Genomic DNA, 26,225 nt, shown 5'->3' with positions numbered 1-26,225 from the left:
GCTGCGGAACCAAAACATTAATCCTCCACGAAGGCATTCGAATGACGAACAGCGACATGTGGAGTGGATGCTACATTAAGCCCTTGTGCCAAATCTTGGAATGTAATGAAGCACGGAAAACTAGAATTGGGAAAAAAAAAGAAAAAAGAAAATCTGTTTTACATCTTTAAATAGAACTTGTGCATTGTTGATCACTGACAAAATGATGTGCACGGTTGAATTGACATGCAGTGAGCTTTACAGGGAGCATATGTCATTTTCATGGGTATAAAAAGAGGTTATAAATACTTCTAGCGCAAGAAAAGAAAAGGAAAAATAAATATAAATATTAGGCTTTGCTTTTTCCTGTCTGTCTCATGCAAAACATTATTACTCCGGTCTGTGTTGATTTCACATGGTGTTTGGCCCAACAACTGAATTTGTAGACCGATGCAAGCTGGCAGCCGTAGCCTGAATGTGCTTCTACTGTACTCTGTCTGAGGCTCATTATTGTTTTCTCCGTGGTTCTGTCCGGGCCGTTCACCCCAGCATACCCGGTGCATTGTCAGAACGGCAGTAGTCCACGGAGCGACGTCTGCGAGCCTCCACAGCAGCCTCGTCCGGCCCAGCTGCACCGTCTGCGCCCCGGCCCTGGAAAGTGTGTGGCGGTCACCCCCCCGCCCCCCAACAGGGTCTGCCCGTTCCCCTCCAGCACAGGTTGTGTCAGGATGACTGCATCAGGCCTGTCAGACGTTTCCCCGTCAACGACTTGCCCTGGGAATTCAATTACAACAAAAACACATCACTAGACAGACAAAAAGAACTTATTGATCACACAAGCAAGGTGAGTTTAGACATTCGTGTGACAATGATGTGATCCTTTCACAAATACAAAGACACAAAGATCCATCATGGAGTGTAATATGGTCATACTTGCAAAAGCCACTGATAGTGAGTCAGCCAGTGTGGTTTGTGAAATGAACAGCCCCAGCTCCAATCACTTACCACACTGCGGGTGAACTTCTCCAAGGAGGTGCGGCGGCCCTGTTCAGTGTCTGCTGGCTGCTGTTTGGGGGGGGGGGGGGGGAGCAGGGTGAGCGTTTGGGTCAGGTAAGGGTGTTGACGGGTTTGGGGGGGGGGGGGGGGGGTTCAGTCAGTGACGCCGGTAAAAAGGGGGGGCCAGGCATTGCAAAAATGAGGGCAGAGGATAAAGTGGGAGTTGCATTTCAAGGAGACGGAGCGGGTTCAGTGACAGGCCAGCAGAAGGAGCAATGTCCAAACGGGAAAGGGCAGAAAGGCCAGCATGGACAGAGGCAGCTATGAGATGCTGGAAAGCTCCATGTTGCACAGTTTTAACAGCTAAACGACTTGCTGGTTTGGTTGTAGAACGTTTTAGAGCTAAACCTGTAAATTACAGGTGGTAGAAAAGCACCATAAAGGCAGCTAACATCAAGAGATACAACTACTCATGATTCAGAATGGCCCATTTCAGAATAATATGTATTATTTAATCCTAATTATTGGTGCATTCATGTGTAAATAGCAGTAATGTTACAGCCAGTAAAGTTAGGATGAGTGAAAAGCACAATACAGTATTTGCCTTTAAAGTGGAATAAAAACAAGTGGAGATATTCAAGTGAAGTACAAGAACCACAAAATTGTGCCTAAGAAAAGTACATGAGTACTGATAGTAATGTGTTTAAATGTATGTATGTATATATATCTATATATATACAGTGTATAAATAAAAGTTACACATTAACGTTACACATAAGCCTTTGTGGTTGTGTTGGTGTCAATAAAATATTTTCTTATATCAGAATGCAGCAGAACCAAACCTGGAACGGCTTTTAAATAAAAATAAATAAATAAAAAATCCAACCAATATGAAAAATGCAAGCCAAACGTTCGTGAAAAGAAGAGGCGACATAAGGGTCAGAGAATGCTACTCACCTTCTTTCTGGCTAACAGGAGATCTTGGTAAATATTGGAGCGTAAAAAGCGTGCATAGCTGTCACTTTTCATTAGCTTGAATATGTGCTCCTGCAACAGAGGAGAGGGGAATGAAAAGCAAAATAAAGCGAGGAACATGGAAATACAGGATGTTGCGCATTCTTAACGAAAGCGTTACTGGTGTATTGAAGGTTTTGTAAAATGTAAAATTTAATGAAAACCCAAACCTTTTCCATTGAATAGTAAGCAGTTTATTTACTAGTTGTGAGCACTCATAGTAGTACTTTTTAAAGTATTGCCCGGATGTTATTTTACCTGCATCAGGTAGTGAATGAATGAATGTCATCTACATTGTGATATATCCAGTGTGACTCTTGTCCTTTTGGTGCTACGTAATGCATGTTTTATTTATTCTTTTCTTTTCTGTTTTTTATTATTGATTGTGCCTATTAACAACTGGCAAAGGGACTAACGATGAAAATTAGCCTTTCAGCTAACTCGGGTGTATTTACCTTCTGTTGAGAATTGTTGCTTAATACACATTGTCCCTTTTTAAAATTAAAGAATTTGATTGTTGGTGTATAAAGATACCAAGAACAATTTAGAACCTTTTGGTCATAATCCAGATCACCATGTGGACGGTGTAAATCTAATTAGAGGGGAATGAGCTGCTTAGTGAACGTCTACGCTCTCGGAGTGCTTTTCTAGTTAATTTTTTTATAATGCGTGTGTGTCAGCTGAGTAAATATGTAGATGAGGAGAAGACAGCATAGCCCACCTGGGCATCCTCGTAGCTGTACTGTCCGGGGTCTTTGAGGTTCTGGCTCGTTCGTTCGTAGCTGTGGGAGTCCAGGTTGATGGAGCTCGGAGCTCCCTCTGCCAGAAACTCCTGCCAGATCTCCTGCGCCCTGGAGGCCACGTCCTGCAGCGGCCGCCGCTTCAGATCCTGTACTGCCAACCAGAACCTGCAGCAGCATTGAAATTTATCAACAACAAGTTCCGGAAAATATGAGAGAGAGAATGCATGACCCACCCGACTACTATGTTTTAAGTTTGGGAAACATCTGATTCACTTGGGAGCAGCAACACAGCAAAAATAATTCATTCATTCAGCCTCTGAACCGCTTTGTCCGTTACCGGGTCGTGGGTCATGCACAATGGCAAGCTTACCGCAGGTTCTCCGAGCTGAACTCCGACTCGAGGAACTTCAGGAACTGGTCTCGTCCTGCTGGATCTTTTAGCGCTTCCTCCAGAGAGAAGCCCCATTTCTTCACCCGCTGCTGGCTGGGCTCTCGACTGGTCCGAGGGAAACAAATGAGAATAGAATAATACAAAATAGATTACAAAAAGAGAGGTCAGAAGATCGGAACCTCTGACGAGCATCTCACTTTGCCTCCAAGTCCCAGAAGGAGGTGTCATCACAGGTCCAGGGGTTGGAGGGCTCTGTGGCTGACACAAAGGGGTCATATTCCATGAACTGCTCCGTGTAACTCATCAAACAGTCCGCCACTTTGGAAACCTTCAAACAGTGTCTGTCCAGCTGGATGCTCAAGAAGCTAATCTGATGGGGAGGGAAAGAGAGTGATGAAGAAGCAAAATAAGGCAACAGCTCATCAATCTGCGTCCCCAACTGTCGCTATGATGGATGGGTGAGGCAGACTGGCGGTAATGACCAGTCATTGTCACACCCCGAGTTACCTCCTTCTGCACGTCCTCTTTGGTGGGCTTCCTGGTCGGCTGGGAGCTGACGTGGACCGGGCTCGGCTGGCTCTGGCCGTCGTCTGGAACCCCGTAGACCGACTGGAGGAGGAGAAGGACAGACGTGCTCAACAGAGATTTGTTTGAATGTCACTGGATTTAGATACAGGTCAAGGAAATAATATTGAACTCTGATAAATGTCAAGTCATTTTTGTGGCAACGTATTGCTTCAGGTGGTCTCTGTGAATTCTGGGTATTATCATCACTATTTGCCCTTAGATATCTAGCTTTGATTTGTAAAATAATTTAACAGCAATCCTTATTTAGTATATATTACACTGTAGAAATTGTAAAAGGCATTAAATGCAAAAATATATTCAGACTATACAAAACCAAACCAAAATATGCAAAACATAACTTTATTAGTTATTACAAAATTATGTATTTTATCAAAATATTGTACAGTTAAACTAAATATACAGTGGCTCATCTCTATTATTTGTATTTAAAATATAAAATAAAAAATAGGTAGATGAGAAAGTGAAGTCTGTCGCCTCACCTTTTTGACCCTGTGTGGGTTCTTCTCTCTTCGACACTTGCGGATGTCCATCTCTGTGGTGTTGACACAGCCTGGCTGTGGGAGGCGGCAGCAGCAGAGGAGTTCTTGGGTCAGATCACATTATTTCTCCAGGATGTATAACTATAGAGATGCAGAGCTCATCTTCCCCTCACAATTCGATTCTGCCTCTCTGTGCAGCCATGCCATGCTTATGCGTTCAGAGACCAAATCGGATTCTGCTGCTGACAGCGAAGCAGGCCGCTCAGGTGAAGACTGGTGTTTTCAAGCTTAAAATGATTTACAGACCTCCTTTCCTCTTTTCATATATTTTTTATATAGCACAGATGGGCGCTTTGGTGCTCTCACCACGGGCCGATGGACATCCCAGAATGCCCTCTCCTGGCTGTCCAGGATCTTCCTCTCTGCCTTGTCCTTCTTCCTGTCGATCCTGGCAACAGAACAAACAGCTCACTCATGGGATGAGCACAAACACCCAGATTATCAGGTCAAACAAACACAACAAATCAGACCATAGAATAAAGTCTGACGCTCTCAAACACACGTGCGGGTCTCTAATCGATGCTCTAATCGAACATTCAGTGATTTACCCTCGCTAAGGTTGCTGACTTCCCTGGTGTAACAAGACGTATTGCCTCTCCATCGCCCCCCACTTGCAAAAACCAGTAAACAAACAATGGCATGAATCAACCACACTGTATTTGCAGATGCAAGCCACCAGATGGAAGTCTTACTATGAGATAAAAGCGAGGAAGAACGGCATCATAAAAGGGGAAGACTTTAATGCATGTAAGGCTGCAGTACAGCAGGGCATGAAAACAGGGCGTAGAATGAGACCAGCTTCAGGGAAATAGCGCTCATATCATGCAGGAGGCCAAAGGTAAACCTGATTTCATCAACATAATCTAAGCCACAGCTATCCTTACTGTACCGTGTGCATGTGGAGCAACACACATGTCAAGACGTGACGCATCTGACTCAAGTGCACACACACACACACACACACACACACACACACACACACACACACACACATACTCACTTGACTTGAGCCTCAGCTTGCATGAAGATGAATTCCCACTTTCTGGCGAAGGCTCTCTGCAGCCGGGCGAGGTTCTCCTAGAGGAACCAATCAGGTATGGCTTTAGGGAAGGGGTTTACATGTTCCATTCACAGTGGTGGTGTGTCATGGATTTGGATCACTGTTGCTGACATGAGATGATCTCACACAAACATGTACCGGTACCTTGAAAAGTTACTCTGCTGCTGCTGCTGCACAGGATTTGGTGTCCCATGCATGTACATTATTATTAGATTTATTAGATTAATGTGTACAAGGGTTAGATAAGAGGACTAGTCATGACTGCACAAACAGAGTGTGTACAGTCACGCAGTCAAGTTTGCCCTCCAATATATTTTGCTTTCGTTACAAAGTTAGAAAAGCTACAGCTATACAATAAACACATTAGAAAGCTGCTAAACAAACATCTGTCAACAATATGACCTCATTACAAACAGGGAAAACATTCTGACAACAGACTAGCAGGGATGTTAGCATTGAGAGCAATGAGGCCTGAAGGCATGAAGTGACCTGGAAAGGAGAGAAAGGAACGACTGGACAACAGCAGCATTTAGAATATTAAACTGCAGTGCATTGTGATTGTATAACAGGAGATCAGTAGCATAGTGATTCCCCTTTAGAGGCTAATCTATACATGTTGTGGCCAGTAAATGACTGGATGCTGTTCTACTAAATGCTCCTAAAAAGAAAAATGACTTGTATACGTCTGTAATTTGATAATGGCTTTTTGCTGGGAATAATGTATTTTGGCGTTTAATGGCCCCGGAGGACAACGTTTCACTTCTTTTGTTGTCAGCAAAGTGACTGAAAACAGGAAATTCAGATTTTCATCTTATTACAGCCCATGCATAATGACGCCATTGAACCGAGAGCTTCCTGGCAATCACTAAAACCAAAATGAATGCGTACTCACAGCCTCATAGTCAGCGAGCTCGAGCCTGGCTTTATTCTGCATGGTGCGTTTGCACAGGTAGATGGCTAGAGGGAGAATGAGAGACAGAGCGAGACACGAGGAGGGCAATAGAGTTTGTCAGATGGGTTGTCTGGCTGTCAGCTACAAAATAAAACAGGCACATCTCCCATTGATCACATCATTTCTTTTTGTTATTTCTTCGGCTGAGGTCTCAGCTGTGTGAATCGACACTAATGAAAGGAGCAGCCGGCTGACATGTTATCTTCTGACAAAACAAATTGAAACTAGAAAAGCACTCAGAGAGCGCAGACATCCGCCAAGTAGCTCATTCCTCTCCTACTTAGATTTCCACCATCCACATGGTGATCTGGATCATCACCAAAAGGTTCTAAATTGTTCTCTGCATCTTTATACACCAACCATGAAAAGTAAATCAGAGTTGATCTGTATTTTTAACTGATTGGGGTATTCAATGCTAGAATTTTATATTTTTCCTGACCTCATTCTGGATCGGATCAGGATGTAATCCGGTAGTGAGATAGAGGCCCCCCCACCCTACATGACTGTCAAATTCCATAAGAATCGGCCAATAATTAACCGAGATATTGAGGAACAAATTTTGAAGCTCCATTGACTACAATGTTAAAGGAAATCTCAAACTGATCCAAAATCCAGGATCTCTTCTGGATTAACACCAAAATGTAATCATCTGTTCCCGTTCACATTTTCAGGAAATGTTGGGAATGTTATCAAAAACCTGTCGTTAACTTGCTTAGAGAAAACAGACAAACCAACCAACACAGGCGATTACATAACCTCCGCCTCAGCGGAGGTAAAAGAGATATGATCATATCACCGACTCCCTTTATTTCGTCAGGATTCTCTGTAATGAGGTTCCTCAGAACCAGACCCATTACAGAGAATGGCCCAATAGATCAATACTGACTGAGTGTCAAGAACAGAACTTCAACTACAGTTTGAGTTATGATTTAGTTATCGAAGGATGACACGACCCAAGGCATTAGCTCCATCCTACTGGTTTGGAGAAATGGCAAATGTGAGACTCACCATAATCTGTGTTCTCAGGCTCCCAACAGTTGGAGGGCCAGAAGTACGGAGACTGGGGAAGATAGAGGCAAATATTAAACGGGACGGATTTTGTTTATTTGCTAACATATAACTAGAATTACATTCTTCACAAGACAATAATATGAATACAAAAAAACTCCAATAAGATGGTTGGAATCTCATCTTTCCCACCACCCACGTTGCATTTGCATTTCCACAGAAAGTCAGAAGACATCGGTCTCTGATTGATGATGATCCCTGATGTTCATGTCCTGCACACGAGAATCTGGAGAGCAGTGGGAGCTATATTCTCCCATCCATATTTAACTGCCCATCGCAAATGATATTACACATTCAAAGTTCATCCCCAAGGCCATTAATAATGGATCACTCACATCTATCATGCATTCTTAATGAGGGGGCCGAATTAGAAGTTGGCGGTACTTAACCACATATTTCATTTCCACTATTACTCATAACAGTGATTCTCCTACAAGCTAAAACCTGGCTTGCTTGAGCGTAAGGAACAAAAGGGTTAGTACGCTCTCATTCAGCACTTTAATGCGCATCTGCTCTGGATCGCATTGAAACCGTTGGACTTTGCCGCTGTAGACACAAATCTGCAGCCCTGAGGATGGGTCGCATCTTCTACTAGAATGTATTTCGTAGACCAGCAAATAAACATCCCCCTGTCCCAAGTCCTTACCTCACAGCTACGGAGAGCGGCCAACACAATTCAAATGCGTCGTGAACCCTTTATAGATATTCTGATGACGTGGGCTCGTTGGATCACGACAACATCAGAGGGAATATTTTTAGCCTCTGCCGAATGAGCAGTTGTGACACATGCTGCCCTCCCTACGCAGGCACAATAATGACTTTTAATCTTAAGCGATAGAGGTGAAGATAAATGCATCCAGAGGTAGATTGTGTGGGTGGATAAAGCCAGCTCGCAGCCGCCTCACGGCTTCCCATAGGGAAGCCCGTCCGGCTGGCCAAATCAGGATGCTAATGGTCACAGCACTAAGTCATTACGTAAGAAAAGGAGCTGTAAAAGTTCAGGCTTCAGATGTGGTGAAAACCCAACAACACTCTGACAAGCTGCACCGCTGGCCCAGGGGCCCTGTTCCACGGCCCACATCCTGCTCTGCTGCAGCATCCAGCAGGGACAGTTCGTATCGACCTCGGTGGGATGAGTAATAGGCTTAGCAAGGATTGCGCTCATTGTCATCACGCAGCAAACATATCCCCCTGATAAACTAGCGTCAGCTTACTTCTACACTCGCAGGACTTTGAACACATGCAACGACGCTCTCATGGAGATTCTGCACCTGAAATCGATAAAGGGTTCCGTCGTCTTTGAGCGTCAGGACGTGGTCAGAGATGGGGAAGATGTAGCCATGGGCAGAGACCAGACTTCCGAGGTGGATGGCTTCAGCTATTGACGTTAGAAAATACACACAGACAGGAAATGGCAGTGATTTCAGTCTTCTCCAATTGAGCTATTTTGTGCTTATGTGCAGACAGATTGCTCAGTTCGCATACCTGGATCCTCAATGGAGAGGTTTTTCATCAACCACTGAACAATGTCTGTGCCTGGGACAGATAATAAAGGACATTGTTAGAGTGGTTCCACTTCTGCAGTAGTTTTTGACAATCCACAAACACAACTGAGCTTTGGGGTCTTAATGAATCATCTTTGTTCAGAGCTGCAAGTCAAAGATGAGTCGGCATCTAAATATAGCAACGTTAACAGGTACGGGGCCCGTTCGTTCACTCTGTTCCTGGAAAGTACATTGTGCAGCTGATCTGTGCTGCTGAGAGTCCACGGGTCTGCCGGTGCCATGTGAAGGGTGATTACAAAAACCACCCCTGTGGGTCAGCCTGAACAACCCAACGCTGGTGACTCATTTCATCTACAAACACATGAAGCAGCGACAAACACAAACACAGATGGAACGAACAGGAAAGAGAGGGAGAAAAGCAGATTTCCAGTGATGTGTTGGAGGCAGCATCACGCCACAGTCTGAGGCCTCATCTCCAGCTATTTAAATGAGCCCAAAAGGTCAGTTTTGCATTGCCGATTTTGACTCAAATTCTTTTTTTCTTGCTTGCTGGAACAAAAAATGCACATATATAATGCAATGCCTTATCAAAGAATAAACACACACGCAGCCATGCAAGGCAAACAGCACCGCGCCTAAACCAGAACACACAAACACTCACCTGAAACCACACTGGGAATCTTGGAAAGGAAGCTTTTGACGGTCCGGATGGCTACACCTCCTGCTTTCTCATCTTGTATTCGACTAACAATGTCTTCAATCTGTGAGGAGGCCAGAGGTGAAGTGTGGCACGAGTTACAATAATGTGCATCATAATGTATAAAAATAACATGAAATTCATCAGAAGAGAAAAACCTCCAATATAGGGACATTTCATACACTGGTGTGTGTGTATATATATATATATTAGCAGGAGAACTAGATTAGTTAGTCAATTCTTTTGAAGTGTTAGTAAAAAAATAAAATAAAGCACGTTTCTTTTAGGAAAGTGGATTGCTGGGCAAAAGAAAAACAGGCTTTCAGTGAGCGTAGCCACCATTATAAAGTAATCAAAGCAAATCATCCTCAAAGGAAAAGCATTTCATGGATGTATCTTACGCTCACGCAATAAGAGCACAGCGACACACCAAGACCTACATAGATTTTAAAGCAGTCATAATGCAGAACAGAGGGGAGGGTGACGGAGCACCGCAGTGGAAAGAAAATTACCAATCTCTCACTATAAGCTTGACTAAGTGTCTTGGTATGAATTATTGAACATACACTGTGGAGAATTACTGCTTCAACTCCGGTAGATAAATGCCTCTCATTGAGGGAGGGTAAACAGCATCTACCCTCTGCATCGTGATCAGAGTCGTGGTATTTTAGGTGCACTGTCATCTTCATGAGCAGGAATAGTTTTCCGTGAGCCAATCAGGGACAGCAGATTAGGGCTGAAACACCGACATCTCTTCTTTGAAGACGCACAGAGCAAAAGAGAAATGCTCAGAAATCAGCTCCGTTAGATCAAATTGAAAGAATCTGCTAATCCGAAGAGGAAACGACAGCACGGCCAGATAGAAGTCTTTGTGTGCTCATAGAATAATGCAACCTGGACTGGGTACAGCGGTATCTAAAGAACTCCGTATCTCCCTGTGGGAAGACAGCAGACAAGAAGGACTTGGCACAGCTTCAGAAAGTTCACATCTCATCTCCTGAATGTACAAGATAATGGTGTTTGCAGCTTGGTCTGAGGTGCTTTTGAGAGCTGAAAACTGCTGCTGGCACGTGATAACAGCCCTTTGCCCCTCGTCGACAAGCTCTATGAATGATTATCAGGAGCAGCCCTGGTATATCTTGCCATTGTATATTTATATTTGCGGCATTTGTGTGTGCACATTTGGACCAATTCCCAGCTGTACACTTGTGTTTAGGTGCGTTTGTGCTGATGTACATCAACCTTATCTTTTCTGGCTCAGAGAGTGACACTAGAAATCTGTGTGGAAGATTTAAGAGCGTAAAGGCGTGGAGGTGTGTGTGTGTTTGGGGGCAGCATCCAAGTTATTGAAAGGGATGTCACCGTTTCCTGTACCACAGTTTTATAATTAGGATGTAATGAAGTGTAATAAAGACCATCGAAGCAGGGTGGATCGTGAAAAAAAAAAAAAAAAACTACTTTCCCACCCATTTAAATGCTGTGCTCGTTATCCAAATATGAAAAGAGTTTTTTAAAACTGGCCAGGTCTTCAGAAAAGAAGCCGCTGCTGCTGAATGCCGAGACACAACAGCTAAGCTAAATACTAGAATGCATGTACTGCAAAAATAAACAAGGTCATCTATTTCTTCTGTCAATAAGGACAGACAACGCCTCAATACAATACGGTAGTGTGTTGTATAATTGTGCAATAACACAGCAATGTGGTCACCATAATCTAATGGAAATGAAGGATTACAGGTAATTTAGCATTTAGACCTGCTACTAGCGCTCTAAACAACAAGAATAACCCGAATTGAAATGTATTTGGATGAAAGTCATATTATATTATGCATAATACAATAACAAATGACAGCAGGCTAGATTTGAATGCTCAATGGAAAAGCAACAGTAGCATAAAATGACAATCACTGCAAATACCATGCCAAGCTCCGGACTTGAACTCCTTGGATAATGCACTTTGGCAGAACTTTTCCAATGTCTCCTACACAAACGTGTCACACGACTGTTTTTGACCTTCGCGTCATACTGGGTGCTTAATTAAGAGAGCTCCTCCAGCTGGTGTGCTGTGTCCTGAGGGACAGGTGAGAATAAAGTCTGCTGGATGGAGAAGCATGTCGGCCCGGTATATCACATTCCCTACAACGCAGCTGAACAGACCAACATTAAAGCGTAATTTACAGTGAGAGCCGATGGTCCTAATGTGATCGGAGCATCAAGATATTCATTCATTCAAGTTAGTCCCGTGCTGCGCATGTGCGCCCCCAAATACTATCCGGTCTTAACAGCATCACTACTAGTCAGTGGTTAAAGTTAGTGACTTCCTGTTTGTAGCTGGTTAAACTAGAGCTTCAGATCTTTCTAACAAACCCCTGATTGTCTCCGTGTGCGAAGAACTCATGTTAATAACCCCGTGCGTAAAGTGTGGAATGTCTTAGTTAATCAGCCGTACGCGCGCTCTCCGAATCACTCTTCTCGCGTTTACTGCTTGAAACCGGAAGACAGCGAATCAAACCGTGTATTTTTGCGCGTCTCCACTTCAGTTAAAAGCGTCTCCAACCCGCTGTCGGTGAAGTTTCTCTTAGATGTATGAAGAAAATGTGCTTGAATTCATGGTACGCCATTTCCTGGATTTGCCCCAGGAGATTTCCATCATTACAAAAATAGTTGTATGATATGCTATGTTTAATATTCCGTCTCAGTGAGGCATCAAATATGTCCTAAATGTTCTTCTCCAAATTCTCCAAAATCTGTACAACTCTTTACCCATCAGGGTGTTTAACTGGGGAAAAAACAAGAAACCCTTTCATACTCAAGTAAAGCCCCCCCCCCCCCCCCAATACCTTTAAAATGTAATCCCTGTAATCATTAGAGGTGATGGGTTGTGAATGCAGTAAAGTTAATTGTTTGAACACGGATAAAAGAAATTCAATTTACTCAACTCTGGGCTTTCTGGGTTGCATCACTTTGAGAAAAGCCGCTGAAGGTTAACATCGTGCGAGAGCAACACACATCGTACCGCTCAATGGATTCAGGTTTTCTAAATGATGAGGCCTGCTTCTCCTGTCAGCAAATATGCAAATAAACAATCCATGGAGTACTTACACCGTTAAGATCGTTTTTTTCTTTTCTTTTTTTACGTTCTCTACTCAAGTCAGATAGTACTCACACAAGACACCCTGTCCAGACAAAGATGCCCAGAGGTACCGGACAATAGCAAGAGTATAATAAGCCATTGCTTGATTATACGCCATATTGCCCCCAAGGACACATAGTCGGATCCAGAAGTGTCCAATGGGCCACTGCTCGTGTGTTATAAGGGTTGATGAGAATGCTCACTACTTGTTGGGGCCAGTTTCAGATCCCTCATGGTATTTGACATGGAGATTTTGGAGGTGGGATGGGTGTGTATGTGAGCTAAGCTGAGTTAAGTAATTAAAATATTGTTGGGTCTGCATGGCTCCAGCATTGGTAGGAAGCCATTTGGAATAAATTATAATTCCAGATTTTTTTGGAGGAACAGATGATCTTGTTGTCGGTTTGTTCTAACTTCTTACAAAAGAGTAATCAGAAGAGAATATATACCCCCTCCCCAATACCCAAAAAGGATGCACAACAAATGCATCATTATACGACACATTCTCCACAGGTGAGCCAAGAGAACTGTGTTTTATATTGTTTTGATGACCTAGATTCAGTTTAAATTTAAAAAGAGATTTTCATGAGAAAACTCAAAAAGTAAGATTTGTACACAAATTCCCCACACTCAAAATAAAAGTACAAGTACAACGTTCAAAGTATCAAAAGGTATAAGTATTTAGGACGGTTCAAAGTCATGTAATGATATGCGTCATATCATGCAACTGCTATGATATGCATCATTTCCGATATGCTAATAAGGTCCAGAGTCCTTGTAGCTGCTAACCTGTAGTCAAGAAACAGCAAAATACACTGATTTGAATATGGGATCTATAAGAAACAAGAGAAGGGGAGAGGTACATCAGGATCTGGCAGCTCAGTATGGAGAGTGCTAACAAAGAGCTTCTGCTGCAATCCACACGTCACTTTTAAAGTTTGTTCTAGCGTGTTTTCTATCATTTATCAGCCTTTCTGTCAGTCTGGAAAGAAATCTGAGTCACATGCAAGACATAGGTAAGCTGCTAAAACACAACAGTGGTTTGACGGTGACGGGTGAGAGGCAGTGGATAACGGCGTGCTATTTTGAGGATGTGGGTGATGATGTCTACTAATGGAACACCAGATGTTCTCTCAACTGCTGCCAAGGTTGAGGCTCGTGGAAGCTGCTGCTATCTCTTTGAAAAAGTCACCTGACATGCAGCTCCTGCCGGTCCCATTCCTTGAGGGCTGGTGGTAATTAGGTTGCAGAAAAAAGTGAGGAGAGAGGAGAGGATGCATCAAGTCCAGGTCTGTCTCATCTCTCACTGGGCCCACAAGTCTGTTCTTGATGTCGGACACAGAAGAGACAAACTGCAAAGTTTACTAATTCTCTACGAGCATTTATGTATGAAGTTGGGCAGATCCACCACAAAATTCAAGAGTTTGCTACTTGTTAGTATTCTAATAGCAGTGGAATACCAGGAGTGTGCTGAACTCCATGTATTTCAACACATACAGATGGTTGTAATAGTATTTGTCAGCTGCTGAGCCCCCATGAAGGGCGGATATCAGATCGATGCGTCGCATCTTAATCAGCTTAGCTACGCTTAGATTGAAAGAAATTACCTTTGAAAGATTTATCAGTCGATTACACCTTGTTTCAACTCACTGCACATTTTATCTTCAGTTCAGAAATCTCTATTTCTCATGCGTTCCCATGCCTACATGCGCGAAAGAGAGGGCTTTGGACCGTTCAGACTGCATGACTTTCTACCCTTTTAAAAGGGGTCACATTATGTGTTGTCTTAGCTATGCTGATCTCCCAAGCTTCATTTCAAGTCTGCTGAGGTGATACGACAGCAACTCCTTTCTCTGACCAGGTGACAGATTTCCATTGCTGGCAATAAAGGCCTTGTTATGTCCCACTCGCTGGTAGCAGGAATTAAATCCGAGCAGTTCGGCTGACATGCGGAGGGAAAATCTGATCTCACAGTGCCACAGGGCAGCTGGCAGCGCCACACACCTATAATGTACTTTGCAACCTTAAGTGCCTGTAGGTTGCTTCCTCTCTCTGATAAGGTCCTGCAGAGGATGCTGTATGTCAGCAGCACTGGCCTTTGCCACGCTATCGTCCTCTTCCTCACGCACCACTCAACTGGTTCTCATCCTCTAAATGTCTTTTAATGAAACTGAGTGAGGCCTCCGCTGGCCGACCGCACCACAGTCTGAAAACTGTTTTATAGCAGAGCTGTATTATCACGGAATTATAGGATCAATAAACAGTAAAACCTTATGACATGAAAGCACTGCTGATTGATCATCTATAACATCAGCAGACCATCTTTAGTGCATTGCTAGGCAGCGACAAATTTGCTCATTCATTTTTTTCTTCTTTTTTTTACCTGGATCAACTAAAAATAAACCATTGGTAATTTCTGCAAAACGTATAAACGGCTAACATCATACCTCATTTAATTATTCCTATAAAGGGACGAGCCACGCTTTGTGATCTATCCCCTCAACATATTTCAAAGTGAAGTACCCTCTTCATCCCTAGCTGTGTGCTACGTGCATGTAGGATAAGGATAAGGATAATTAAATAGCACTGTCTCATTGCAAGAAAATTTTAATTACGATGACTGATAACTTTATATTATTGCGTTAATGCAACAAACTTGGACATTGGTTGTAACTACATCACTACTGTTTCTCCTTATCATAGTATGAATAGAAGATAGGCTGATTGCAGGGCAACAACAAAAATGATCTGAACTTTTTGTAAAATGGATCCCATGTGAATGAAAGCTGAATAATTTTGACATCATTTTCTTCTTGGTGAAGGAACAAAGAAGTAATTTTCTGAGTGGCCACACTTGAAGGCGGCGAGACATATGCCGCCCCGCCACAATGGAAAGTCATGTTACAATACAATACAATACAATACAATACTTTATTAATCTGTCCCTTGGAGGGCAATTTGGTTTACAGCAGTTTGAACTGAGAATTATCTGCCTCTCCTGTAGAGCTGATAGTAAATTGGTGTAATTACCATTCAGAGATAAATAGACCCGACCTGGATGATGCTAGGTGAGAAAGTCTTATTATCCCGTTGTGAGCTGGTTAGAAATCATCTGTGCAGATTTGGACAATCAGGATAATGATTTCAGATTCATGTTGTTAGTTAGAAGCACTTTACTGTTGGTTTTATATTGGCAAAAGGAAATAAATAAAACCATTTATTCAGCAACCAGAGTGTTTTGTGTTTTTTTGCAAACCTAAATCTAAAAATCTAAAATTAGCCTATCCCAGCTGGCAATGGGTGCGAGTCAAAATTATGCCAACATTTACACCTACAGGTAATTTAGAGTCACCAAATCACCTAATACCACATTTTTGGATTTTTCATGGGCAGAAGCTGGAAGCATGTAGACGGAGGGAGAACCTCCAAACTCCAAAGATGAAAGATACTGTGACATAAATGCATTACAAATACTTATAAAGCAGTGACCATGTGCAAACACAGCAGCTCTGAAATCACATCGGCTTTACATGTGCTGGAGTAATTCTCAGAACTGGTGGTGGAATTACATGTTTTAATACACTTGGTTTAATAGTACTTGGGGTGAATTTCATACAGAATTCAAAATTATAGCAAATTTAATAAATTGTAGGTATCTACTACTACTACTATACAATACTACTTATATACTACTATATATACAGAGGCAACGATAGTTCATATTTAATTAGTTGCTTGTTTAAAGCTTGTATTTTCTTCTTTTTACAGAATAATTAGCATTGCTAACTCTGTAAAATATCGGATCATTTTCAGATAATTTTCAGATAATAATATCCCAATTCTCAGATATTAGAATAAAATAGAATAAAATAGAATAGAATAGCACTTTATTGTCATTACACACAGTGATGCAATGAAATTAAGCAGGTTCTGCACAGTGCAAGTCAGTAAAGATGCAAAAAACAAGTCAGTACAAAGCAAAGGACACAGCCAATAAAAAGGATTGGATATATAAAATAAATAAATATATATATATATATAATAGTATTTATTGTATATATATAAATATATGTAATAAATAATAATCATATCCCAATTCCCAGCATTCTAATTACGTTTAGGCATTTAGGTAAAAAAAACTAGGTCAAAGTTCACGTAGTCAGCGGAATGTAGGTCAAAAATCTAGGTCAAGGTTCACACGCTCAGCGAAATGTAGGTCAAATATGACGATGGTGAGCGTCAGGTGACGTCACTGATTGACGCTTCTGCGTGATGACGTTTCGCAGCAACTAACATGGCTACAGGGACGCTTCGCGTCTCATCCGCTTATGAATTACAGAATATTTCATCGTGTTAAAATGTAGTTTCAGGATATTCAAACTATGTCGACGCTGCTGCAGAATATTTCTGGGGAAAATGAGCTATATCGATTTTAATATTATGGAATCGAGAGACGGTAAATAAATAGCGTTACTGTTAGCTTGGCTAGAGTTAGCTAATTTGTTTACTAATTATTCCGGAAAAAGAAGAAAATACAAGTTTTAAACAGGCAACCATTTAAATATAAATTCCTGCTGAAAGTGGATACACCCTATTATATACTTATTATGTCATGGAAATTTGACAGTGATAAGGCTCGCCTTAGAGACATAGTGATTAGCATTTGGGTCTGAGGTGAGTCATCCCTGCTACAGCCTCCATCCAGAGACAATTGCAGAGTCACAGCATCAGAAGACGCTCCATCATTACCTGTGCTTCAGCTGGACACCGATCCTCTGTCCATCTTCAGCTCTGTCGTGTGAGTCAGACCTTCTATATCAAACTATGAGACACGCCTGTAAACAATGCAAATGGGAGTGTTGGCAGATGGCGAGCCAATTACCACACATTTGTACGGTCGCAAGCTGTACTCTGGCGTATTGGGCCCTTTGTCTTTGTCAGAAGAATTTCTTCTGATATTTTTCTTCCTCTGAGAGCATCTTTCGGTGTCGGAGCAGAGAAGGAACAGTCTGCTGAGGCATTCAAAGAATAAATGTGGAATATCTTGAACATTGTGCAAGCGGTGCACATCTTTTTTCATCCAGTGAACCGTACGTCGTCAATTCTATTCAACATATTGAGGACATTCTCATTACTGGTCTGCCAACTCCACGATGAGACGTAGCACTGTCCAAAATGAAAAGTGTCAGCAGAGGCAAAATACTAATTTTATTTTATTATCAGTGTCGTCTGAAGGTAAATGGGACAAGGAGAGGCGAGAGGCATTTCCAGACAAGATCTCAGGAGGCTCGAGTCGGAGAAGATAAAGTCATAAAAGAGGAAGATTCAGGCAGCAGTGGGATTTCAGAGGTGCAGCAGGTTCAGAGTTTGGAAATAAAATGGCGTTGCAGTAAGCTGCAGAAATGTGTGTGTGCTAGCTACAACTCAAAGGTACATAAAGGGAAAACCGTTCTGTTTAATTCAACCATTCGGTATGTGATTAATTCACCAAGGTCACAAACTCAAACTTGAAACTCCACACTGTTCATCACTGACTCTGATCATAATAGTGTTGCTTTTCATGTTCTTTAAAATAGTCATTTTGGGAGATAAATGAACATCTGCTCCTTAATGCTAAACCGTCTATGAAATGTTTCTCTGCTGAATTGAATAAAAGCAGACCTGAAGGCTCATTCTGGACATTGTTGTTACTGCACCCTTGAAAATGACATGTTGATTCATCATTACGGCAATTACTTCTGTCAAAATGTAAAAAGAGAGCGTGGAAAAGTTCAAACTCAATGTGTCCATTTATTGTGTCGACGGTTTGTTTTCACAGCCTCTATTTATTTTATTATACTTCTATTGTCTGCAACTTCTCTTTACAGTAAATGTTCCTAATTGTTACCTGATTTAGTGTCTTTATTCTTGTTTATTTATTCCTGCCTGTGCACTAATGATAAATTCACTGTAGGAAATAATTTTCAGTCTTACTGTGGATGTCTTTGTCTAAATAATTTGTTTGCTTTTCTTGTTCTGTCAGCAAAACTGCAGGGCCACTGCTCACCCAGCGAGTTTCTCCTGTCAGATATGTCGATGTGCCGCCCAATAGCACAGCTGCAGGCGCACAGTTTATAACACACTAATGTCAGAGCCTGATAAAACGCCATCAGTATTTACTGAACATGATGACACAAGAGTTTATTCTACAGCAGCATCGTCCACAAATATTCAACAGCGCAACTGCTTCCTTTCGGATGCTATTAAACCTCAAACTCAAGACAGCTGATGGGAATGTCATCCGATGTGGGAATCCTCTCCCAGCCAACAGCTGTAATAATTAATTCTAGCTGCTCTTATCCGATCTACAGAATTTCAGCGAGTTCTTTCAGCGTCATGCAGCAATTCTGAGTTTATCCGGAGTGCAGTAGGCGGTATTTAATGTTCCCTCCATCTCTAGAGCGAGTCTAAGCAGCCCGTGATAAGTGGGAGGCTCAAGAGGGTTTGGAGGGCATTAAGAAGTGGCACACAGCAGCGTCAGGCGATTCCCAACCAAGCTCCCATTAAACACGATGCTATACACGCACATATAGCTTTATGCATCAGCCCCGATACAGAGCGAAGAAACAATGGCTGCATTATTCAATGCTGCTTTTAATTACCAGTAACTTGCAAACAAGGAGGGCTGCAAGTAGAGACACTGGCACAGGAAGGACTCGCTCAGTGGGGAAAAAGCCTTTGATTCCAGGCACAGAGATTCTCCATGGATGAAGTACATAATCCTGTCGACACACAGCACTTGCTGTCAAAACGGCGTGCATTTTATTTTCCAGTAATGATGCATTTTTTACTGGACTCGAAGCATTTTCACGTGTTGATCCTTCTACTTTGCAGGAGAGCGGAGACAGGAGTCCGTTATATAAGAGCTCCACAGTGTTACTGTTGTTGTAGCTGATTGACCCAACTCGGAGAGCAGCCCACACTGGCACTCAGCATGCAGGCGCACAAGTTTAAACCTGGCCCTGATAGCTGAGCCCATACCAGAGTGTCAGATGCTGTAAGTAGAGATGGTGCTAAAATGGCCATACGTGATAAAGCTCTAGGCCGTACTGCAGCAGCAGAGGTGACATCCAGGGAGTCCGGCCAGCCTGTGGTATCTTAAGTGCGCGCACAAAACATGGGGTGGCGGCCGATAGACGCCCCAGATGGAGGTTAGTATTAAAAGAGGAGAGATATAGCTTCCATGGGCCCCCCGGGCTACTTCAGAGAGAGGAGAGCGTGACTCATGGGCAGCAGCAGAAGGGCAGCCGAGCGTCCTTCTGACCGGCAGAACTAGAGCAATTCAGAGGCCCTTAAACATAAGCAGCTGAGGTGCTCCTCTTTTAACGAATAGCATTGAAAGTTATCTCCTCTTCTCTCATCTCTCAGGCTGCAGGAGTTCCATTCTCTACCTCTTGCTATCATGGATCACAACAATTCGTTCATGCAAAGGCTAATTCAAAGAGCTACTCAGCTGACTCAGACGCGCAGTGTTTTTGTTATATTTGCTTCCTTTTCTCCTCTTTTCAGATGTAAAAGCACTTTAGCAACCCCCCCCACCAACCCCCCCACCACCACCACCATTTTCAGATTTAAAACTATGTGTGGTAAAAATACCAAGAGATGATCAAATGTACTGGGTATGAATAAATGAATGGAGGGATATGATGTCTCAGAAGAACAGATATTTCTAAAAGATGGTGTACTTGAAAAGAACTTCAATTATTAATTAACAAGAAGCAAAAGAAAGGCTGAAAAAGGGACTGTCGAAAGACAAAAGGAAAGTAGTAGCAAAATGGAACACAACACTTCAGCTACAGTGTGTGTGCTCATATTTAGCTCAGTAGTCAACTTATCGAACACGGTGTGTAGCTTTATCGTACCATGCTAATGTTTAGAAGGTAATCATTTCTAATGAAGTTGTCAACATGAAATGAATTGAATACTGAGTTTCAACACGTGTTTCAAATTGAATACTTTTCGGTGAATCACCAGCCAGAGACCGCTTCCCGAAGTGTGCTTGAGCATGCTGTGGAAATTATTTTTGCTCATCCAATCACAGAATCCACATCGCTGTCTTGACCAAGCCGAAGAAATGTATTGAGGAAAAGAAGCATTTTGAAAACATTGAACCGGTTTCATCAAATGATCACATCTGAGAAAACTGCGCCGCTACAAACGTGTAGTTCTAGTATTGTGTTAAAGCTCGTGCACTGTGGTACTGGAGGAGTGTCTGTGAACATTCTAGAAAGCACCTTCAGGAATGAGATGACTGGCAAGAATTATGAAAGATTTATTGACCTGCATTACAGAAAGGTGCACAAATCCTAAACTCCTGGAGAAGAAAGGACACCTTTAGTCCTTAGGCAACAATTAATTGTGTTTGTTGAAAACCAAGCGGCCATTGCAGCATTAGCACCGACCCCTAAGCCACTGAGGGGAAAAGGCAAAGACAAAAACGCACCGAGGGACTCGAGATGTTAACTATTTATAGTCAGGGAGCTTTACCCCATCAGAGCAGAAAATGGCCTCTCTAAACGTTTTTCTCGGCACACCAGTGCGCCTCATCTTGGATTGTAGTTTTTTTTTTTGTGCGCCACCTGATACCAGTTCCATATTTTGCCTGCCAAGCATAGCAAACACACAAACCGGATCACAAACACAGAATCGGGCGATGTGCATTGAAGCTCGTGTGTGAGTTCCCGCGTGTGGATTTACAGCATGTGTGGAAATGTTCTCCACTAGTTCTTGAGGCAATAAGATATCCTGTAGTTATTGGATTGTTTTGCTTTGCTTCCTCTTTTTTTCCGTGGGAGGAGAGAGACAGAGCAAGACATCACTGCAGCACCTCCACTGCACGGACAGAGACAGCCTCGCTAATGGCTAAGTACTCATTTGTCTAACTGCCCACGCAGTTGTGCATTAGATATGGCAGTATGAGTAAAGGTGTCTTAAGCTTCACAAAGACCATGCAAACTCCTCGTTGTTTATCGTCGACTGGGAGTAGCCTTTGCTTCTGATGACGGGGGTTCAGGCCTTTGGGATGAAGCGCCAGTGTTTTCCCAAGCAACAGAACATATTGGTGGCCATCTGCCTCTCTGCAAGCAGCTCCTTCACACTGTGCCAAGATACCCACCCACTGGTCCAGAGACCACGGGCGCACCGCCCTCAAAGAACAAGCAGCACTCTATCATTTGGCCTTTTTGACATCTTCAGCTAGTGAGTGGCGCTGAGGTGAAATACGAGGAACATAAGTGGGGAAACGGCAAAGACAAATATGGCGTCTCAAATTAATATTATTCCTCAGATTTCTTCCACAAAAGCTCCATATTCCACATCACCTGTTCAAAGGAAGGCAGGTGGGAAATAATCGTGTTGTCCTCAGGATCGTCTGCATATGACTAACAAACGAGAGGATGGATGTTCCACCTGGCAGCAACCTCAAAGCCAAAGATCTACCCTCTTAAATGTGTTGCCTCCGGGCATTACATAATGAAGGTCTGCTGTGAAAGCCATGAAGCTGCCCACCGTCACATGATTACAGAATGCTCTCCCTGTAGCGCACATGGCTTCTTGGACTATATGTAACACAGTGGAAATGATGAACAAACTGCGAATGCATTATCATGTGCAGCCATGTAACAGCTGTCTCTGGATAAAAAGCAATTACAGCCTGCGATGTAGTTCTGATTTCATTATTGATCCAGATTCCTGGATAGCGGGAGAGACATTAGAGACAGGTTGGCAGGTTGCATATTTACATTACACAAGTGAATTGTTCCTGGCGAAGCACTTCCACTTCCGCTCACGTTGCCAACTGCTGACGCGAGATGCTGCTCATAGTTCAAAATCCTGGCAGGGCATTGAATGACATTTATCAAGCGTCTGAGTACAAATGAGACTGTCGACAGTTTCTCCAGGTGAGCTGCAAGCTGAAAGTGCTTCTGACAAAGATGGTGGTTTTAGAGGAAACAGAGTTGATGCCGAGCCCAAAACTTCAGCGGTGACATGTTGTAGTTAGCAACGAGAAGGAGCACGGCAATGACGCAGATGCTATCAATAATTATCGCACATCCCGTCTTACACTTCCCTCCACTAATGTGTTTACCTGGCTTTGTAAACAGACGTTCATTGGAAGCAGGATGACGCAACAGACGTGGGACGGTGGAATAGGACATCCATTCCAGCATAAATGGGAGATAAGTGCTGGTACAGTCATAGGATGAAGACCCTGAAGGGGCTGAGAGAGTTTAGCTCATGTCAAGATGCTTGAAAGAGATGCTTCGTGCCACCTGATTTTGACAGTAAAACCAGTGTGTTGTAGATTCACACTGATTCGCTTGCACCAGCGGGCTGTCAGGAGCTTGTTCTCGGGTCATTGCCCCACAGTGACTATTTCCTCCTTCATATGGGCTTCACGCTGAGGCGCATCTTACCTTTCTGTAGACAATCATATTGGGGGAGTCGTCCTCTGGATCAGTGGTGCACACGCCTCCCTGGTCCACGGACCCCTCCGCCATTTTCTGTTCTGTCCTGTTGAAGAAACACACGGACACACACAAATCCAACATTACCTGAAGGTGGAACAAAACAAAAGTGACAATTCCATCAAATTCAAGGGGCATTTTTGAACCGGTATTCTTATGGAGATCTTATCATCATGACATTTAACTGCCGAGAGGAGATGCCTGTCACTGCAGGATGGATAACGAAGCTCAGGTTGGCTGATGTAAGGTAAATATTAACTATGCAATAAAGTCCAATTGCAATTGTGAGTAAATGTAAGTTGTGACAACTGAATATTTGTAATTGATCATGAAATGAAAAGATTCGTCAAAACTGCAAATAAAATAAGAGCAAGCATTAACATTATAGAAATGCATCTATTGAAAAAGTTATCTCGATAGCAAAGCTGCTCCAACAGCTAAATGCAATGGCCAACGGTTGAAATAGAAAATGCATGTCATACAGCGATAGCTAATGTGTAAGCTAAGATAATAAATAGGAACATCTGAAATAATTACAGCCTTAAAGCATTGCGTGAATAATTTACACTTAGTCTGTGGTATTAAATGATTAGAGCGAATTAAGACTTCATCACATTGTGTAAAGATGGTATGTGTGGGAAAACACTCATATTTTTCACATTATCAAATAATCAATAGTGTTAATTTATGATGTGTGATGTGCGTCTGCAACACATTCTGTAGATGTGGCTGTCAGGTTCACGAGGATTCCTTCTTTTCATGAAACCAATGTTTACATGTGTCCTGATCCCAAAAGCTCACCCTGTTAAGCTGTTGCTGTTAATGTTTTTACACTGAGTGCTAGTATGTCTCCATTAACAGCAACCGTATGATCCGCCCTTCAACATTAACGCCCCTCTTCATTCTTTGAGTGCTGCTGCTAAGGGATTCATTTCCTAAACAGTCTCTCCTGCCTCCGTGCGCTCTCTCTCTCTCCCAGGAGGATAATTTCTGCTTAACTAAGGATTTCCATAAACTACACTCACTACTAGGCTTCAACAAGCCTCCTAAGGCCCATCTAACCATTTGTCATTGAATGCTCCTATGTGGGTTGATCCATATTGTTCTGTAATCGTGCAAAGGAAAGACATGTGGAGGGGGGTGGATTACGTAGTTGGCCACATTTATACATGTTGGTGAAGAGGATAAAAAGTACCAGGAGAGGAGAGAATAAGCTGGAACATGTTCTCACTGGGTCTCACTCTTCAGAACAGCCTTCATTTCTTGTCCGGCACTAAATGTAATTGATGACAACACACCTTACCATGGGTTTGCTGCTGGCAAAAGATTTGGGCAAGTTGAATGACATAATTTTAGTACATTTGCAAGTTTAAATGAAAGAATGAGGCATAAATTGGAGTCCTTAAAATTCACCTTTCCATCAGTTTGCACACCGGCAGCTGAACACTTTAGTATATTAGACCACGGAGCATGGTGGTGCGCATGAGTGAATAAGTAATCGTCCTGCTCTCGCCTCACTGTTTGTTATCACCAGGAGTGAGGAGTCCACCACTTTCCATTGGCTAAGAGGTCTGTGCTCCTTTTTTTTTTTTTTTTTGAGTCAGAGCACATTAGACAGATAATCTTTACGTCTTCCCCAAGGGTCTTATAGAAAGGCAAGGCAGAATTGCATAGCACCTGCTTCCGGCAAACAGATACTGCACCAGTAGGTTCCCAGTGGGTCCCCAGTGGGCAGGAGGCAGTAATCCCAGAGACAACTTCCTCCCAATTGAGCTGCTAGAGCATGCAAATTGAACTCCACAGAAGGCCCATCCACGATGTTAATCAACCACCAGCGAGCACCGTCATCCCCTCGTGTACAGACCAGACGTGCGTCTTCACATGCACACCCTCACATCCAAACAAGCGCAGAAATGTGTGAGGAGGCGAACACAAAAGGAAATTGCACTCATGTAGTCACCGGGCAGAGCTTCCTGCAGGGGCTCAAATAAACGAGCCAAAACACACTCGACTGATTAAAGTGGAGTTCACACAATGTGAGCAAGTCAAATACACTCGGATGCACAGTGTGACTGCGTCCAAAAAGCCCTGCTCAATCTCAGCAGACAAGCAATGTAACATCTGTGACACCTAGAGTCATGACTGAAGCGTTCATTACCTTGGAAACAAAACAAAGCCCGGTCCACTCTGCTCCCCCAGCTGGTTCCTCTTTAACTAGCAGCAGGCAGGCTCATGATGGAACTGTAGAGAGAGAGAGGAGGGAATGGAGAAGACTGAGTGATGAAGGCAGTGAAGGGAGAGAAATAGAGAAAAAAGAGAACGAGAGAGACAGAGAGCGAGAGGACTGGTCACTGCAGTAGTCCCCTCCTCCTCCTCCTCCTCTTCTTCTCTCTTCACCAGTCCTGCATTACTCCAGCAGTTCAGAGGATCCTCACATGTGTGCACCTCCATCCTCCAACCCCATTCCCTCTCCCCTCCTGGCTGCATGGGGGAGAGTCGGAGCGAAAGTGAGAATGAGAGAGAGAGAGAGAGAGAAAGAGAGAGAGAAGGATGGAAGGGGGCAGGGAGACGCTGTGCAATAGAGAGAGGCAGCTCAAGTTGGGAAAGGGGGAGGGATGAAGGAATTAGAGAGAATATAAAGATATAAATAGAGGGATGGGAAAGAGAGAGAAAGAGAGAGAGAGAGAGAGCTATGAAGCAGTGGATGCAAAGTGAAAAGGAAAGGCAGACAGTAGCCGCAGCAGCGCCCACCGATGCTGAAAATGAGAAACATTTCATTAGGAAGGAATTGAAATGCTAATATAAAAACACGCTGCTGTTATTGAGCACACACAGACGCTAAGCTATAAATATATATTTCAGAGCAAGCGTTGCTTTTCATTCACCATGCAGAGCTTCTTAATTCCTTAAGAAGGCAATGAACAGAAGGCGGAGTCATTTCCATAATTCATATTTATGTGTCTGAAGCTTTTAGACCCTCACATGACTATAAATTCAATTTTTGGGCTTGAGGATGGTGGGAACGCTTTCACTGTCTTCACTCTTCTATTTTTAT

The 26,225-nt window shown here is 42.9% G+C and overlaps 1 protein-coding gene across 1 annotated transcript; it reads right to left on the bottom strand.

The window, feature by feature from the left end:
• Positions 1 to 702: 702 nt before the first annotated feature.
• Positions 703 to 23,203, bottom strand: LOC137907853 (regulator of G-protein signaling 6-like). Its single transcript, XM_068752208.1, has 16 exons — positions 23,120 to 23,203; positions 9,497 to 9,596; positions 8,816 to 8,866; positions 8,602 to 8,708; positions 7,271 to 7,322; positions 6,203 to 6,267; positions 5,251 to 5,327; positions 4,557 to 4,638; positions 4,191 to 4,265; positions 3,631 to 3,732; positions 3,321 to 3,493; positions 3,103 to 3,228; positions 2,711 to 2,897; positions 1,933 to 2,022; positions 985 to 1,041; positions 703 to 753 (listed from the first exon to the last, which is right to left on the bottom strand). Exons 1-16 carry the CDS (start codon positions 23,201 to 23,203, stop codon positions 703 to 705), a joined length of 1,479 nt encoding a protein of 492 aa, XP_068608309.1.
• Between the last annotated feature and the right edge of the window lie 3,022 nt (positions 23,204 to 26,225).

The sequence above is a fragment of the Brachionichthys hirsutus genome, chromosome 18 (assembly GCF_040956055.1).
Source record: "Brachionichthys hirsutus isolate HB-005 chromosome 18, CSIRO-AGI_Bhir_v1, whole genome shotgun sequence".
Lineage (NCBI taxonomy): Eukaryota > Metazoa > Chordata > Actinopteri > Lophiiformes > Brachionichthyidae > Brachionichthys > Brachionichthys hirsutus.
The sequence above is the reverse complement of the archived record's forward strand: the minus strand, read 5'-3'. Positions and strand labels throughout refer to the sequence as shown.